General features: G+C 34.8%; 1 protein-coding gene across 9 annotated transcripts in view; it reads right to left on the minus strand.

The window, feature by feature from the left end:
- ARHGAP5 (Rho GTPase activating protein 5) overlaps nucleotides 12,864-20,166 on the minus strand; it is a 137,225-nt gene continuing 129,922 nt past the window's right edge. For 7 of the 9 annotated variants that reach the window (XM_021099176.1, XM_021099177.1, XM_021099178.1 and 4 more), the window contains exon 7: nucleotides 12,864-16,510. In XM_021099176.1, coding sequence (XP_020954835.1) covers nucleotides 16,183-16,510 — 328 coding nt within the window. In that variant the 3' untranslated portion in view covers nucleotides 12,864-16,182. The remainder of the gene's footprint in view (nucleotides 16,511-20,166) is intronic. The other 2 variants (XR_002345868.1, XR_002345867.1) reach the window with 1 other exon arrangement.

The raw sequence follows: 20,166 nt of genomic DNA on the forward strand, positions 1-20,166 counted from the left end.
ATTAGACTTCTGTTTCTGGCCATATGGAAACCAGATACCCTGAGGAATTCTCCCAGTGCACAGTGTGCACAAACACAGATGGACAAATATTATTTAAAAGTCTCTGTACTTGCAGAGCTCTTGCAAGAAATTACCTCCAGATAATGAGCACTGGGAGATGATAGCTGTGTGAAGCATCTGACAGTACCTCAGTACCTCGTGGTGTAGTTTTGGGTTAAAACTGATTACAAGCAAGAGACAGGAGATAAAACTGAGGAATATTTAAAATGGCAAATCAAAATAAGATACTGGCGTAAAGCTGAGACTCTGAAAGTTGTCACTCTAATGGAAGCATGAACTTAAACAAAACTTCACCACATAGAGGAAAAAAGTTAAGAAATATGACAGTCTCACCCTTGTGTCTAAATAGAGTTGGAAAAATGTTCTCTTGAGATTTCCTAATCACAAGTCTGCCTTCATTTGGGATACAGGCAATAATTTATATTAAATAAACTGAAAGTTTAGTTTTAAGTGATGCCAGAATGCAGTGGCTATGTTTTAAAACACAAGAGAGTATTAAGAGTGTATCCAAGGAACCAGAGACTATCAGAAATGATCATGCAGATCTGGAAAAACTTCAAGGATGACATCTAAAAATGAAAAGATAAGAAACTCAATGATCACCAAAGAGGGTGATCTTTTAAATGATCCCCCAAGACTGTTTAGATACCTCTTGACCAGAAAAGGAAAGACTGTCTGAACTCTCCTATTTCATGCTAAACCTCTGATGGTACAGGGGAAGACAAATTAAATATTAGTTGGGGGTGGGAGTGGGGTGGGAAAGGCCTAAATGTCAGCATCCTATTAACAATGGAAGGCAATGCAAGGTATGAAATTACAGTTCTTATTGAAAGCATACCCCCATTGCTCATTTTCTTTTGAATATTGTATCCAATCTCAGAAATTCAAGTTTCAGGTGCTACAGTATTGACTTTGCAGTTGAATCCTTCCAATTTGATCAAAACTGGAGCAATGTCAGCCTGGCAGACTTACTTATCACTTCCTGGTGCAGCAAGAACTCTAGCACTATGGACTTCTTCAAAGGACCGACTGACAGTCACCTCTACCCAACAACAAATCAAATGACTAATAAGGAAATGAGACTGTAAAAGAACATGGGCTTTGAAGTCAGAAAAAAAGCAGGGTTCAAATCCACAATTAAGCTTGCAGGGGCTTGAGAAAATTACATTTAATATATCTGTATCTCATATTACAAAGCCACAGAAATCAAGACAGTGTGGTACTGGTACCAAAACAGACATACAGACCAAAGAAACACAATAGAGGACCCAAAAATAAACCCAGACATCTATAGTCAATTACTCTTTGACAAAGGAGGCAAGAATATAAAATGGGAAAAAAAGACAGTCTTTTCAGCAAGTGGTGCTGGGAAAAATGGACAGCTGCATGTAAATCAATGAAACTGGAACACACCCTCACACCATGCACAAAAATAAACTCAAAATGGCTTAAAGACTTAAATATAAGACAAGACTCCACCAAACTCCTGGAAGAGAATACAGGCAAAACATTCTCTGACATCAACCTTACAAATGTTTTCTCAGGTCAGTCTCCCGAGGCAAAAGAAATAAAAGCAAAAATAAACAAATGGGACCCAATCAAACTGACAAGCTTTTGCACAGCAAAGGAAACCATTAAAAAACCCCAAAAAGGCAGCCTACAGAATGGGAGAAAATAGTTTCAATGATGAAACTGACAGGGCTTAATCTCTAAAATATACAAACAACTTATACAGCTCAACAGCAAAAAAGCCAACAACTCAATGGAAAAATGGGCAAAAGACCCAATAGACAATTCCCCAAAGAAGATATACAGATGGCCAAAAAGCACATGAAAAAATGCTCAACATTACTGATTATTAGAGAAATGCAAATCAAAACTACCACAAGATACCACCTTGCACCAGTCAGAATGGCCGTCATTAATAAGTCCACAAATAACAAGTGCCAGAGGGGATGTGAAGAAAAGGGAACCCCCCTGCACTGTTGGTGGGAATGTAGGCTGGTACAACCACTATGGAGAACAGTATGGAGGTACCTTAGAAAATGATGCATAAAACTACCATATGACCCAGCAATCCCACTCTTGGGCATATACCCAGACAAAACTTTCCTTGAAAAGGACACATGCACCCGCATGTTCATTGCAGCACTATTCACAATAGCCAAGACATGGAAATAACCTAAATGTCCTTTGACACATGATTGGATTAAGAAGATGTGATATGTATACATAATGGAATACTACTCAGCCATAAAAAAGAACAAAATAATGTCATTTGCAGCAACATGGATGGAACTAGAGACTCTCATCCTGAATGAAGTAAGTCAGAAAGAGAAAGACAAATACCATATGATACCACTTATATCTGGGATCTAATATACAGGACAAATGAACTTTTCACAGAAAAGAAAATCATGGACATGGACAACAGACTTGTGGTTGCCAAGGGGGAGGGAGTGGGGGTGGACTAGGAATTTGGGGTTAATAGATGCATGCTATTATTGCCTTTGGCATGTATAAGCAATGAGATCCTGATGTATAGCACTGAGAACTATGTCTAGTCACTTATGATGAAGGATGATAATGTGACAAAAAGGAATGTATGTATGTATGTGTGACGAGGTCACTTTGCTGTACAGTAGAAAATTGACAGAACACTGTAAACCAGCTATAATGGAAAAAATAAAAATTAAAAATAAAAAATATATATATGCATCTCAGTTTCCTCATTGCAAAATAAAAATTGTATTAGTCATAGAATTACTAAGCCCAGTACAAAAAATGTTTATAGACAAAGTATTTATTGTAGAGCCTCTAACTGCTCTACATAATGGAGGTCTTGTCCCTGTTCCTACTCAGTGTTGGGGATAACATGTTTCTAAGTGGATATAATTCACACACGATGAAAATGCTTCTAGAAACTGGCTTAGGAAGCTCTAAATATTACATATTTAATAACCTTATTGTTTGGTCCAAAGGATTCCGTTTCAAGAAATTTTGCATTTTTGATTATCATACTTTCCAGGGAGCTGGTTACCATTTCTTTGGTCTGTTAGTATTATAAAAGGGAAAGGTCCTGCCTTTGAAACGAATGTAGAAGAACACATATCACTGATCAGATATCAGTGAAGTGGCTGACTGCACACCCCAAGATGCTGCCCAACTGGTGTCCTCTTCCTGTGTATAAGTATATGGAAAGAAACTTTTGTGGACTGGCTTAATACATGTAAAGATATATTCCCCCAATGGGGATATGTATTTTCCATCCAAACAATCAACTTCCAATAAGTAGTTCATATAAGACAAATTAACCTTTGAATACATATTAGTATCAAACTATATTTAGAGTCTAGAATTTCTAGGCTCATAACTCTCAACATCCGTGTTTTTTTAAAACTGTAGAACCATACCTATTACTGGGCTTTGAAATCACTTGCTCAGGAGGATTCCACCTATGATTAGATAGTTATGATCAATACTAAAAATATATACAGAGAAAATATTTGAAAGCATTATATATATAGTAAGGAAAAGTACTGTTTGGGAAACTTGTATCTGTGTTCTATGTGTGAGTGTATATGTATATGTACACACAGTGGGTCATGATGTCAAAAATATTTCCTCCTCTGGGTTTCTAGGTAAAAATGAGAACTGCAAGGTGCTGCTCAATATAACCTGGCAGAAAAGTTTGTTGCCCAGTATATGGGGCAGGGGTGGGGAGGGGGGGTGTGGGACTCCCTCTGTCCTGAAATCTGAGAGCCCACAGCATGCCTCACGCACACAACTGGCAGTTAACAGCATTCAATTTTGTTTTGGAAGTCAGTTTAGGGGGACTCTGATTGCACCATGTAAGAGAAAGACATCAGACCAGCCCACAACCTTCTCTAACCTATAATCAATTTACCTGTAGTACTAAACAACCAAGAATTGTGTGTAACAACGTTTCAAGGGAAAATCCAATCTTTTCAATTTATGAAGTGAGATATTCACTAATCTGGAGTGGAAGACACCTAACTTGGTTGGCACTAAACTAGTGACTTTAGGCAAAGCAGTCATGTGTCTGGATTCAGCTTCCTCAAGGATGAAATGCTGAGGTTCTTTAAGCTTTCCTTTCTTCTTCCTCCATTGGATGATGATTCAATATCTCCCTTAAGTGTCACAACTTCTTCCCTACAGCAGAGTAGTAGTGGGTGGAGGAAGGAGCAAAAACTTTACCACGAGGATAACCTGCCTACTGTCTGGCTCTATAACATTGAGCATGTCCCCAAAGCCCTCTTAGTCCTCATTTACTCATCTGTAAAATATATACAATAAATTCAATCTACAAAAAATTTTAGTGTAAAAGCATCAAGTGTAATAATGATATTTCCTCCTTTCCTTCCTCTCTATCCATTTTCCCCCACTTGCAAGGCGTATGGAGGCTGACCTTTGCTGTCTTACCACCCCACTGCTTAACCCTGACTTCGGAGCTAGAGAAGGGGTTTGGTGGAGTCTGGGGAGGGCAAAAAAAGGAGGAGGCTGAGTTGGGAGTGTGCGTGTCTGTTGCAGCAGAGCTGTGGGGAGCCGGGGGATCATGCTTGCAGTGGAATCCCCTCTGGGCCCTGACTGCCTCCCTAGGCTCTTGTCCCCTTAAGGATGGACTATCTTCCTACCTACTGCTGTTGCCTTTGCAGGGCCCTAGCAATCTTGAAGTAAGAGAAAGAGAAACAGAGAGGCGAAGAAGGATGGCAGCTGCAGGTGTGGGTACAATGCTCGGGTCTCTATGGCAGCCTCTTATTTCAAAGGCTTCATTATTGGTCTTCTTCCTACAACCTCAGAGTAAAACAAACAAAAAAAAAAGCACACAAATTCAGCCTCTCCACACCAATGAGCAGATTTTTTTTTTAATTGGTCTCAATGAGGAAAATGATGAAGATAAGGAAGAAGGTTTACCTCACAGTGTGCTTATTAAGTGCTTATTTTGCTTTTCAGAGCTGCCCTCATGGCATGTGTAAGTTCCCAGGCTAGGGGTTGAATCAGCTACAGCTGCTGGCCTACACCACAGCTCACAGCAACACCAGATCCTTAACCAACTAAGCGAGTTCAGGGATCAAACCCACAGCCTCATGGATACTAGTTGGATTTTTTTCTGCTGTGCCACAATGGGAACTCCCTAGGTGCTTACAATTTTAAAATTGGTATCTTTTCTTACTGAGTAAAACTTTCATCATTATTAAATCTTTTCTAACTCTAGTAATGCTTTTTGCCTTATATTTTACTGTCTGATAGGAGTATGGCTACACCGCTATTAATATTTGCATGATACATTTTTATAAACGTCTACATCTTTTGAGACATTTTTCTTATTCTATAAATGTAGTCACTGATTTTTTAAAGTTGAACCAACTCTATATTCCTCTTAATATCTTGCTAGATACAATTAAGATTTTTGCATTCATATTCATGAGATTGTGCCATAATTATCTCATTGCTGAATTATCAAGATTATATTGGCCTCATAAAATGAGCTAGTGTTCCCTTTTTCAATTCTACTAAAAACTCTGCAAGACTTCTATTATTTTTGTTATTTAGTAAAATTCATTGGCAAAGCCACGTGGGCCTATGTGTGTGCATAAGCTTTGAAGTTACAAATTCATTTCAATAGATATCAGTTTTTTCTACTATATATTATACTTTTCTGCTTTTTTCCAGTTACACGTTGAAATTCTCCATCTTGGCTTTTATGTCCTTGGGCTCAGTAAGCATATTTTAAATTTTGTGTTGTTGCTGTTACTTTTAATTCATGTTGCCTTATTTCCATAAATACCCTGTTATTTTGTGATGGATATCAAATTTACAAGACTGTAAAATACTTTGAGGTCTTGAATTCTTAATTTCTGTCCACCTCTACCTATAGTAGGCCATCAGAACTATTGCTTAGCTGCCTGGCTACTTTGTCAAGAATTCTCAAAAAACTCAAAGTGAAAATGATTCCAAACACAGGTTTATCTACATAGTCGTCTTTTCTTTCCAGACTCCTGGCTGCAGTGCTTCACTAGCTTTAGTTTTTTGATGGCCTTCAAACTGATTTTTTTGAAGAAATTTTGTCCATTTTCCTCCTAAGTATCTACATTGAAGAGTTGGTCCAAATGACCTTACCTGGCATTACTATGAGTGGAAATCCCTTCTTGTTGCTGTAGACATTTATAATCTAACTATATAGGAACCCGACTTTCTAAGATAAAGGTGGTTTAAGAAGGCTGAACATATGTTGGAACTACGGTTAAAAAAAAAAAAAAGGAAGTTCCCTTTTTGGCACAGCAGAAACAAATCTGACTAATATCAGTGAAGATATGGGTTTTATCCCTGGTCTCGCTCAGTGGGTTTAGGATCTGGCGTTGCCATGAGCTGTGGTGTAAGTCGCAGATGTGGCTTGGATCCTGCATTGCTGTGGCTGTGACATAGGCCAACAGGTGTAGCTCTGATTAGACCCCTAGCCTGGAAACTTCACGAAGGCAGCCCTAAAAAGCAAGAAAAAAAAAGTGCGTGTGTATATAAATTAATGTTTTTTTTCCCTTTTAAATTCCATCTGAATGTTATGTTCACATAAAATGCTTGGTTTTTCTTTGATGGCAAAACAGCTCTTACATGCTGCAGTAAAGTCTTACATGCTGCAGTAAAGTCATTCAAATGAGTGTTGCTTAAATCAAAAGTAATTATCAAGCTGCTTTATAACACGTTCTGTACTATCAGAAGTTAAAAGTTGCATGTACTTTCCAAACACACTGTAATTCCAGCAGCACTTTTCAGGCCTTGATTAAATTGCAAGGGAAATTTCTATATCTAAAAACCCATTTAATTGTGAAATTTCCACAAAGTTCAATTGGAAATGATTTGAGATGCAATGACAAAAATTTTTGTCAATGACAATTTTGTGGACATTTGTTTTCTCTATAACATTGATTTTGGCCTCCTGGCCTACAAAGCTTAAAATATTTACCACCCGGTACTTTACAAGTTTGCCTCCCTACCCTAATACTTCAAGGTAGTAGGACTTCCCTATGAATTATTACTTAAGAGAAATGAGATGCCCTTTCCTCAATCCATTCTTCATTGTCCTCTTCAGTTTCCTCTACAAATACATTTATATAGTTCCTGGGTTATATAAAATCTGTAACATGCAATATCATCTGATTCTGAGATTTCTCACTTCGAAAACAGATTTTCTTTCATTTATGAATTCTGATATATGCTAGCAACTGATTCCAAGGCCTTTCCCAGCTGGCGCATTAACAGTACCTCAAGCATGATTACTCTGGTCATATTCAATTTGTTGGGGAAAGCCCCTGCCGCCCCGCCGCTCCCTGCCCCACTGGATTCCATGCTGCTGTGGTGCTTTCCTAGAAGAGTTACCATAGTCAGTACATTCACAAGACTTCTGCCTAGTATAGGTTCTGTGACATGTATTTAAAACCTGTCTCCATGAAGGCTTATTCGGCACAAATATAATTTTTCATTACAGTGAGTTTTCTGACATTTAATCTAGCACTTAGTGTTTTCTCACATATGGTTTCACTCTGAATTTTTTTATACACTTGGAGTTGTGACTCGGGAAGTGAAGTACATAATCACTGCATTCAAAGTTGATCCCCAGTAAGAATTCTGATGTGCAATTGTACTATTATTACTGTGTAAATTACCCCCAAATTCAAAAGCTTAAACTAATACTTAGTACATTTCTGAGGTACAGGAGTCTGGGAATGGCTTGGCTGGATAGGTCTGGTTCAGGTTCTCTTGCGATGTTTCATTCAAGGTGTCACATGGTGTAGGTAATTGAGCTTCTAAGATCATTCACATGATTGTTGGTAAACCTTAGCTCCTTTAGTTGCTGGCTGGACTTCAATTCCTCACTGAGACTACCACAGGTCTACTCACAATATGACAATTTGCTTTTCAGAAGCCAGAGAATAGAGGAGGATATGCCTAAGAGAAAAAAAAACATCTTCTATAATCTTATCTTGTACCTAACATACCTTCATTTTGCTGTTTGCTATTGGTCACATAAGACCAATTTTGATAAAATAAAGTAAGGGATCATGTGAAGATATGAATACTAGGAGCAAAGATTATTGGGAGTCATCTTGGAGGCTATCATCCAATAAGCAAGTGTGATTTGTGGCTGATAGCCTTTCCACACTCAGTATATGTCTCTCTCCAGTAGAAATTCTGGTGTACACTGAGGTACAGGTTCTAAGCAAAGGCTTTTCTATAGTCACTCCCTTCATATGGCTTCTTAACAATGCAAAATTACTCTAAGTCAGTGAATCAAGACTGACCTACAGGTAAAGGCCTTTTAAAATTTTATACATTCCTAGGTCTCTCTCTGACTTGGAAGAATTTCCCAGTTAGTATGTTTATCTCCAGTATAAATTCTCTGAGGTTCAATTTTGACTTCTAAATGAAAGCCTGCTCACATTCAGCACGTATAATTTCTCTTAGATATGAATTCTTCACAGGGGCTGGAGTACTAACTGGTGGATGAGGTCTTTCTTACTTCATTCACCTTAGCTATTATATTCTCAACCCTTCTATAGGAGCCTGAAAGTAGTTGGGCTATCTTTAAATTCCAGAATTGCTGAAAGAGGCTGGCTAGTTTCAGTAAAGGATCCTAGAAAGTTTTCAACTGAGAACTCAGATTTTTATTTCTTCATCTTGAAAGACAGCAAGGGATTCAGCTCTGTCGGAAAATTTCAGTTTTGGCCTCACTAAGCTTCAACATTTAATAAATATCTTGACAGGAAGATTGGCTATTCTTTTGAACCTCCAATTTTGTAACTCCAACCCAATGCAATCACTAAAAGCATAGTTGATTTTTTTCCTTAATATGGCCCTCTGCCTGGGCCAAATCCAGATCCCCAGACTGTGCCCTGATTCTGCAAAGGAATTCAGGAAGATTTAAAAAAAAAAAAAAAAAAAAAAATCTTCCACTAACCTCTGAATAGTTCTTTCTGTAGTAATAAGTCTATTTTAGACCCAAATCATTTCCACATTACACTGATATGTTAAAAATCGTGGTCTCTGAAAGTCATCCAGTGGTTGAAAAATGGTGACTCTGGAAAATTCAGGCTGTATAAATTACAAGACTAAAAAAATTCTACAATGTAATTTGTACTCCTTTTCCTCCAGTTCCCTGCCCTATTCCCTTTATTACCAGTTTCCCCTCTTTGTTTCTTTGATAGAACCCTTTTATTCACAAGTTAAGGGGGAAAAGGAATTGTAAACAACTGAACTTTCTAGGAAGTAACATTAAAAATTTTCTAATATGCCCAGATCTCCACCATTAAAAACCTGTTTGTTACAATGTATAATTATAAATTGCTCAGTAACTACTGTCCATTCTACATGATATAAAATTATGAGTTTAAATTTGAATGCCAAGGTTTTTTTCTATGAGGTTAACCCTTACCATATATGAAGTTTTTCTCCTGGAAACTCCATTTTGTCTTCCCTAGATGGACTATAGAAGCACATAACTGGGAATAAATCTCTTACTCTTATACTTGAGAAATGCATATATTTGGAGAGCTTCTGGATAGTTGATTCTTAGTTTCCCAAAAGTGACTCTGATGTATGAATATCAATGCCATATAAACAAAAAAACCCAAAAAGCCAAACCTGAAAGGTTACTTTTATCTGAAGGAACTTATTTGAACCTAAGTATGAATTTGTTACGATTTTCCATTTATAAGCCCCAAATAGCACTTGAATACAGACTAAAAACAACCGAAAAAGATTTCAGAAGCAGAAACGTACAGTTTGAAGAGATCACCCATTAAAAGATGGCCACATATTTCTAAATCCATTATGGACATGATTTTGATTATTTTAGGGTTAACATTTTGAAGATCTTAATCACTTCATTTCTATATAATGATTTTTTTTTCCTTTTTAGGGCTTCAACGAGGCATATGGAGGTTCCCAGGCTAGGGGTTCCCAGCCACAACAACACCAGATCTGAACCGCATATGCGACCTACATACATCACAGCTCACAGCAATGCCAGATCCGCAACCCTCGGAGCAAGGCCAGGGATCAAACCTGCATCCTCATGGATGCTAGTCAGATTCGTTTCTGCTGAGCCACGACAGGAACTCTGTAACAACTTAAATATTCACTATATGATAATGATTAATACATAGTGTGTGGAGATGAAATTACTGTCCTCAAAAATATTACTTTAGGTTGTTACCCTTAAGAATAGTGGCTTGGGTCACTGCAGAGACATGGATTCAATCCCTAGCCCAGTGCAGTGGGTTAAATGATCCAGCTTTGCTGCATTGGTGGCTTAGGTCATAGCCATGGCTTGGATTCAGTCCCTGACCTGGGAACTTCCATGTGCCTCAGGTGTAGCCATTAAAAAAAAAAAAAAAAAAAAAAAACTAAGTTCTGATGTATAAAGTCATATTGTCATTCCTATCTTCTAGATGCAATATTTTAACAGATTATTATGATCTTTCAAAATAACTATCACATAGCTCTCATTTACTTTTTACAACAAAAAAAAAGATTATTCCTTTCGGAAAAAAAGGTGGTAAGAAAAGAACGCAACTGTAATCATCCTTTGTAAAATTTTACTTTGACCTATGTCACTTTGAGTTACATTATTCGACATGAATAAAACTTGGAAGATCTAATTTTACTAAACATCTAAGGAAGAGAACAGTCAGCTAAGCCCTGTGGCCCAAATCCAGTCTGCTGCCTCTTTTTTATAAACAAAGTTTTATTGGAATGTAGCATGCTCATTTATTTCTATACTGTTCATGGCTATTTTTGTACCACAGTAGCAGAGTTAAGAAATGCCCAAGACTAGTATGGCCTACAAAGTGTAAGACATATACTGTCTTGTCCTTTCATCAAAAAAGTTTGCTCATCATAAAAAGTTATTTAAATGGATTTTAAAGTAACTTACATCAGTCATTTTGTAATAAAGAACTGGATAAAACAGTTTTTAGTTTATGTATTTTTTAATAAAGTACATTGCTGGTTATGGTTTCTCTCTATAAACCAAAACTGGTACAGAGTGCCAGTTAGAGTGCCAAGAAAGATGAAAAATTTAGAAATAAAATTTCTAAGAAATTTGAAAGGGTATATCTAAGACAATGTTCTCTTAGCTAGAGTTCTGAAAAATCTTTTGACCTGCACATGTGAAATAACCCAAGTCCTATACAAATAATTAATAATGCTAAGTATAAGGTACATTGCTTCTAATTTTACTTATCATTTTAAGGTATTAAATACAAGTTGGCTTAATTGAACACCTACAAAGACATTTATCGGGATAAAATTAAACACCAAGAATCTAGAAATAAGGGAAATTAAGAGCTTCAAATTTGATACTGGTAAGATAGTTTAGAAACTGGTGAGTACCTAAAAAATACTAAATGATTATGACAAAATACTTCGTTCTGAATTAGTGAGGCAATTAATAAAGAGGTCAATTGCTAAACCAACATCACTTACACTGGAATAAGATTTAATACAAAACAGAAACAAATCTGAAAAGTACATTTTAACACTAAGGGGATCTTAACTAAGTTAAGAGAAACTATTAGAACAAGAGAGTCATTATTAAATTGTTCATAATAATCACTTGAGGCAAATAAAGTGAACAGAAAATCTATGCTGTAGGAATACACAAGTAATAAGTTGTTTCTAAACTACAAATTCTTTGACAACTACTTTCAGCAGAAGTGCATGTATTACAGGTATTGGAGCTCTTCTAAGTGAGTAAAAATAACTAAACCAGAACTGCCACCACAGCATTAATTTCAAGGTTTATAATTTTATACATTAAACTTAGCTATAACTGAAATCTTACCTTGATTAGTTTCTCAGAATCATTCCTACTCCCTGAAAAATTTCTATACAAGACTAAATATTAAACACTTTTAAGTTTTAAACAATTCAAGAACTGTGGATCCCTCCCATCCAACCCCACAAACTAGAGAGACAAAATATTTTAAGGGTTAAAAAAAGGAATCCTACTCATAGGACGATGATGAGGTTCAACTGCATAGTGACTATTCCCAAAGTTCATTAGTTAGATTTTAACTGCTTTAAAAATATCATGGTACTTGGAACATATCTAATAATTGGGTATTTGATATGAGATGTTATTAATGCTTGTAGAGTTTTCTCAATTACACACAGATGCTACCATGCAAAATCAATTTTGAATAGTTCCTTCCCTTATTAAATCTTAGAAAATTTTATTTTCAGACATTTGATAATTTAAAAAGGCTGCTAAGAACTTCAAGAGTTCAAATACAATACAAACTTTTAGATGTCCCCTAAGTTTTGAAACAAATCAAAAACTGTTCAGCCTAAGAATTAAGGTACTTAATTAAAAGGACTAAAATCAAGATAAACATATACAATGGTTCAGGTCAAACCGACCTCACCAGATTCATAGAATCTGAATATATATACCCATAAAGTTTTACTTAATATTCATAAACCATAAAGAGAACAAAGAAGTTATATTCTTCAAAGTTAGCATCTCTGCTACAAACTAGAATAGGCTTCAAAATATTTCCAGTCGCTCAAAAGAATGTCTAGCCACAGCTCAAAATTTAGATCCAGATAACATCTGAGTCTTAAATACCTGTGCAATCTTTTATCCTAAACATTTAAAAATTAAATTTTCACCTGTATGTATACATCCAGAATAAATTTTGGATCTCCTCTCACAGTACAGTAAAAGCTCAATAACACACTAATAAAACTTTCATCATGTTGACATAATTTAAAAAAAAATTCTATTTTACAAAAAAATTAGTTTATTTTTACCAAGGAGATGGTAAAATTAGAGGCAACTATGACTTAAAATTACACAGCTTCTTATGTTTTATTCATAGCATTCTTTGTACAGAAGAAGCTTCACTGATATTTAATTTACTGCAGCATCCTGTTGGTGAAGCACAAAATTACATTAATTATAAACAAAGAAACAAAGTACTTTTGACTTTTTAAAATTATATATATATTTATATCCAGTTGACAAATAGCATCACAATTATTACTGTATAAAAAACTAAAAATCACCATGGAAGCTAAGGCCTAAGTTCTTACTCCAATTGTTCCCTTTGTTTCTATCTAATAGATATTAGAAATTAAATTCCAGTACCTCAAAAAAAAGGTCTACATTATTTACATACAGTATGGAAAATAAAAGCTGCTTTTTGGCTAAGTTAGATTGCTGTTACATTATTTACACTATAAATATTAGGGGGGAAAAAAGCACTACTAACAAATACCATTTCAAATGAAAACATATTGTGCCTGGAATTTTGTTCTAAAATTAATCATATATCCTAATAAGTATCTGTTGAATAAGATTTGATTTCCCATAAATCTACTGAAAATTTGAAACTATGCTTCTGTATACTGCTAATCTAGATACCATTAAGTACGATATTGTAATAACTACAAGTAATGAAGCTTAAATGAAACGATGGCAACATGTGTGTACATGGAATTTTATTTAAAACTGTAAAAGAGAATGCCTTTATGTTTACCCATAATTATGAGACTATCTAATATTCTTTTCATCCTTTAAGAAGTCTCTTATATGATAGGTCCCTAAACAGTGAAACCTTCCAGTAACTTACCAGAAAAAAACTTTTAATTATATTATGTTGCTTTTAGAATTATTTTTCTAATATTTAAAAACATATCTAAACCCTTGGCAAAAACAAACACAATCAATTCAGTGTTAACAGACTGAGCTTTAAACCATACTTTAATTTTCAATTAACTATAACCTAATGGTTAACTGAACCAAAAGAAGAATTTTAAATGACCCCCACTCTGAAGCTTTTCAAATCAACTTTAGAATGCATAGAAAAGTGGATAATTTTGGAGAAAGTGTAAAGTGGAAAATGTGAAAAATGGTAAATGCTAGTTTTAGTAACAAAAGTGGTACTAACTGCACATGAACGTTAAATTAACACAGTATAAAAGAGAATAGCTTAAATAAACTGGGATTCACATATTACAATAGCAAAGTTATGACCAAATGAACTGAAGACATGAACAATTCTGAAAATTCTCTTTTCAGCCTTCTTCTAAAAGAAATAGTCAGGCTTTTTTCCTGTACATAGTTTTGAGCTTTGTCTATACCATATATAGAAAAATAAATTCTTTAGCAATCTAGAAACAGTTTATAAAACTCTTAAAGTTTAATTTTCTTTGCCAGACATGCCAATGTTAAACTGACAGCTATAAATTAAAGCTATATAGACAATAGGTATAAGTAATATAGAACAAGTTAAGAATACTACATTTACCGGATTTTTCTTTTTAAAAATTACTGTACTTTCTTAATTCCTGTGTGCTTTGCAATAGGAATAATAGGGACTTTGTTTTCTTAGAAAAGATAATAACATGTAAGAGTATAACACAAATAAGATAATTTATAATATACATGTACTTCAACAGCAGCCTGGTTCATGTCAACATCTTGATTCTGAAGTTAAAATTAGAAGTACAATACCTAGGACATAACAGTTGGGAAAGACAGTATTTATTTTAGGAAAAACATGGAGCAAATCAAACTCTTAGGAGCCTCAAATCTCAAAATCATCTATTTACTATAGTACATATAAGACAACCTTAAAATTGCAGTATGAATGAAGATTACAACATGGACCAAAGAATTTTTTCTTTACTACACAAAATATAACCTAGCAACAAAAAACAAGCCTTTTTTTTTTCCCCCCCCTTTCTGGGGAAAAAAATGGCATGGTTTGATAATGAACAAATTTTGAATAAGGCCTAACAAAATTTACCTATGCCACTTATTCCGAAAATTTTATTCATTAATTTAGTGTTCTGGTGGTAACTTCACTGACAAAATATTTAATCCCCAAAGCAGCAGTCATTTACAGCAAATCTGGTACCAACATTAAAGGAAAAAAAATTGGTTTAAAAAATGGTGTAAAAGCCATTTTGGATTTTAGTACAACATTATCAAAGAAAAGAATATGAATACAGGTTTGCAACAATATATGTACATACTCCAAAGAGGCTGTCAGTACCCAAAGTATTTTTATTGCTATATTAGCAATGGATTTTGGGATATGGTTTTAAGGGCCACATAAAAATAGATTCAAGGGACAGATTAAATTGAAGTCCTAGATTAAAATGTTTGGTTTAAAGAATTTTCTACAACAAATTTCATGTTTATGTATGAAAAGTTATATAACCTTATATGAAAATGTCATGAAGTATTTTCTACACTACTAAATGTATTTCCCAAGAGGGAAAAAAATTAAAATATCTAAAATATATTAGATTAAGATTACAAGACCATAATAGATCTTTTGAACATGCATCTGTTTACAGAATTAACAGTATACAAGATGTTTGTTTCATTATGGACTATAAAGAAATGAGTTGGTGACAGCTATCCTTTGCACAACATTATCAACTCACTTTAGCCACAAGCATGTCCTTGGTATGTGTGTATAAGAAATGTTCATTTACCCCCATCAAATAATCCATAGGTTTACTTAGAAGATGAAGGTGCAAAAAGGTTAAGTGTATTTTTCCTTCTTTCAAATAACATCCCAAGCATGGCATAAGTAGCCTGAAATTAAAAAATACTTAACTGGGATTTTAGTTATCTACACAGACTGCTAAAAGTAAATTAAGTTGCTCAAATTAGCACATCATATAACAAAACCAGCCATAAAGCAGGCTGAAAAGCATTAAATGTTTCATATATGTGAATTTTTAAATCATTTAATTTCTATAGAAAAATTTTATTCACAATATAATGTGACAGAAAATGCCACAGGAATGATATACTGATTGCAATAAGGTTGCATGCAACAGCAGCTTTGTATTTTATAGCTATTTTTGTTTATAAAAATTAAACGTCTCCAGTCATGCTTATCACATGGTATTAGATTTGCAATGTAAATGAATAAGGAATACCATATATTTCAAAGAGAAATGTCTCATCATTTTGAATGTGAATTACCTGTAAGAAACATGAAGTATACTACTGAACCCTGAAACATGCATGTCTAGATTTGCTTTTTGTCCAATTTCAGGCTGTCTGCAATCACTTCCAACTTATATAATACCAAGAGGATCTGTCTGTAACTGTGGTTGTATCAGCTGAGGTTGCAATGGTGGTGGTAACTGAAGCGGTACCATTGGTTCCACCAATTGTCCTGGGTTTGAAGGTGGTGGAGGAGCCACAGTGTTCGCAGTTTCCACAATCTCTCCATTGTAAAAGAAAAACTGACACTGCTGAATGAATGTTTCAACAACAGACTGATGGATCTTGGTGGTAGACAGAAACTCTCGATTTTCAAAATCAGGTCTCATCAAAGTTGGCCAAAAACAGATGGATAAGTTGTCTGCTGTCATTAGGTTGACTTTATTTTGCTGACTAACTCTGAAATTATAAGAAAAAAAACAAATAAAAGAGTCAAAGCTCAGTGCAATTAAAGAATCCAAGAGCTAGATATTATTTTAGATGATTTAGTTTTACCTTTTGTTAATCTTAACTTCAAATTTAAAACTTTTTCTTCTTGTGCATTCCATGTTCAACTACATTCTCATAACAGAAGGGAGCAGTAGAATTCATTCCTTATGAGAATCAAAGATGGTCTTTACTTGGGAAAAACTATTATATTCTCTAACCAGGATACTTTTCAACTTGCAAAAACAATTAATTTCCTAGAACTCCAAAAAACAATCTTTCCAATCATTAAGTACTCTGTACATTGTTACAAATTTAATTTCAATGACAAGAGTTCAGAGAAACACATACTCATATGATTTAAAAATAAATAATTTACAAATGAACATATACTATTAACTACTTTACATCTAGGCCTTTAAATATGTGAGCAGGAGTTCCTGTCGTGGCGCAGAGGAAACAAATCTGACCAGGAACCATAAGGTTGTGGGTTCGATCCCTGGCCTCGTTCAGTGGGTTAAGGATTCAGCATTGCCATGAGCTGTCATGTAGGTTGCCGATGGGGCTGGGATCCTGTGTTGGTGTGGCTCTGGTATAGGCTGGTAGCTGTAGCTCCAAATAGACTCCTAGGCTGGGAACCTCCATATGCCATGGGTGCAGCCCTAAAAAGCAAAATAAACAAACAAACAAACAAACAAACGAGCAAGCACTACCTGTAATAAGCAAGAAATATAAGAAGCAAATCGTGAATTATAAATTATTAAATTGGGAGGAAATAAGTATTTTATCCAACCCTCTCATTTCACACAAAAAGAAACAGCCCAGTATACAAGGTAGGAAGAAAATCTTACACTTAAATTTACATTATCAAAAATTTAAAAAGTAAACCAAAAGACCCCCAAACACAATAGTTGCTCATCTGAGGTAAAATATGTGCTCTAAAAACATGTGTTCTGTCACAAAAGTTATTAGTATTTGTTGAGACTAAATGAGAATATTCAGAATAAAATCAACTTTTTGTTAAGATTTAGCATATGATGGGGCCCAGTCAGGTGTGTCTATGTGATAGTGTACACCTACAAATTTAATATGCACAAGTATGGGCTTCAAGTCTAATTGCTGAGTCTAAAAGTACAAAGGAAAGGTACCAAATCAGTTAAGATGAGGGTGACCACAAAAGTTTCCTGGAAGAGGCAATGTCTGAATTGAGTCAAGGGTGTTGGGAAAATGGTAAGGAAGAGTAATTCAGTCAAAACTGGTTCTTATATACTACAAAGCTACAGTAATCAAACAGTATAGTATTGGCACAAGAAAAGACATAGCCCAAAAATAAACCCATACACTTACAGTCAATTCATTTTTAATAAAAAAGGCAAGACTATACAGTGGAGAAAAAAAAATAGTCTCTTCAGCAAGTGGTACTGGGAAAGCTGGACAGCCACATGAAAATCAATGAAGTTATTAGAACACTCTCTTCCATCACATACAACAATTCACTCAAAATGGCTTAAAGACATAAATATAAAATATGACACCATAAAACTCCTAGAAGAGAACAAAGGCAAAACATTCTTTGACATAAATTATACCAATGTTTCTTAGGTCAGTTTTCCAAGGCAACAGAAATAAAAGCAAAAATAAACAAGTAGGACATAATCAAACTTATTAGCTTGTGCACAGCAAAAGAAACCATAAGCAAAATGCAAAGACAACCTATAGAATGGGAAAAAATATTTGCAAATGATGCGACCAAGAGATTTATTTCTAAATATACAAACAGCTTATACATCTCAATATCAAATAAACCACCAATCAAAAAATGAGCACAAGATCTAAAGAGACATTTCTCCAAACAAAACACAGATGGCCAACAGGCACATGAAAAGATGCTCAAAATCACTAATTATTAGAGAAATACAAATCAAAATTACAATGAGGTATCACCTCACACCAATGAGAATGGCCATCACCAAAAAGTTTACAAATAATAAACACCAGAGAGGGTGTGAAGAAAAGGGAACCCTCCTTCACTGTTGGTGGGAATGTAAATTGGTGCAGCCACTATGGAGGGCAGTATGAAGGTTCCTTAGAAAACTAAAAATAGAGATGCCATTATGATTTTGCAATCCCACTTGTGGGCATATATCCAGAAATGACAAAAACTCTGAATTGAAGATATAGGCACCCTAAAGTTTTATGGCAGCATGAAAGCAACCTAAGTGTCTTATAAATGGATAAAGATATGGTACACACATGTACGTGTACACACACACACACACACACGGGAATACTACTCAGCCATAAAAAAGAAAAAAAATAATGCCACTTGCAACAACATGGACGGACCTAGAGATTATCATACTAAGTGAGGTCAAGTCAGAAAGACATATTTATTTGTGGAATCTAAAAAATTACACAAATGAACTTATTTATAAAATAGAAAAAGACTCAGACATAGAAAACAAACCTATGTTTATCAAAAAAGAAAGGATGAGGAGGGATAAATTAGTGGTTTGGGATTAACAAATGCACACTACTGTATATAAAACTGAGAAACAACAAGGTCTTACAGTATAGCACAGGAAAACATATTTAATATCTTGTAATAACCTATAATGGAAAAGAATCTAAAAAACAAAATACGTATGTATGTATATATGTATGTGTGTATGTGTATATATATGCAAATCATTTTGCCATACACTTGAAACTAACACAACATTGTAAATCAAATAATTCAATAAACAAACACCCCTCCCCCACTCCAGTGGTTCTCAGTATATATCAGAACCTTCTAGAGGGCCTGTTAAAACACACATTGATAATTACATCTGGGATGGGGCCTGAGAATTTGCCTTTCTAACAAGTTTCCAGGTGATGCTGATGCTGCTGGTTTGAGGACTAAATTCTGAGAAAGACTGAAGCAGTCACATTAAGATGTAATAAGGGACTAGGTACAAATTGATATTTTTGGTTAAATGCTGTTAGTTTAATATAGTGGCACTTGGTGTGTACATGGTAGAAAAGGAAAGGAGATTTAACTAAATTAGAACTAGATCATTTATTATTAAAGAATTTGGATGCTGTCCTTCAGAATAAAACTAAGAAGAATATAACCAAAGAACAACTCCATGGGTTAACTTTGCAATTTGTCAACCATCCATTATATATTTATTTATGATTTATTTCCTATACTAGAATGTAAATTTCATGAAATTTGTGACGATTTTATTCACTGCTATGTCTCCATAGTGCTTACAAGAATATCTAGCACGAGTATATCCATTACAATTTAGTGAAGTATTTCTTTTAAAATTTATGTCTGATGATATTATTTCTCTCTTCTACTCTCTAGTGGCTCCCCATATCATTCAGAGTAACAATCATGCAATGCTTTTTTCATTGACAAAGTCTTGCTCCCAATCCTCACCCTATGAATGTCAATAGAACTCAATAGTGCACTTAGTGACATACATGAAAGCAATCTCCTTGACAGGAAAACATTTTGAGGACTGAAGCTAGTCAATGCGTTACTCTGAGTAGTACTGTTTTATTTTTTACTCTGCTCAAATCACATAGGCCTCTTTGCTGTTCTCAATTCACCAAATATGCTGGGTGTGATTCTTTGA

Source organism: Sus scrofa, chromosome 7 (genome assembly GCF_000003025.6).
Source record: "Sus scrofa isolate TJ Tabasco breed Duroc chromosome 7, Sscrofa11.1, whole genome shotgun sequence".
In the NCBI taxonomy this organism is placed as follows: Eukaryota; Metazoa; Chordata; class Mammalia; order Artiodactyla; family Suidae; genus Sus; species Sus scrofa.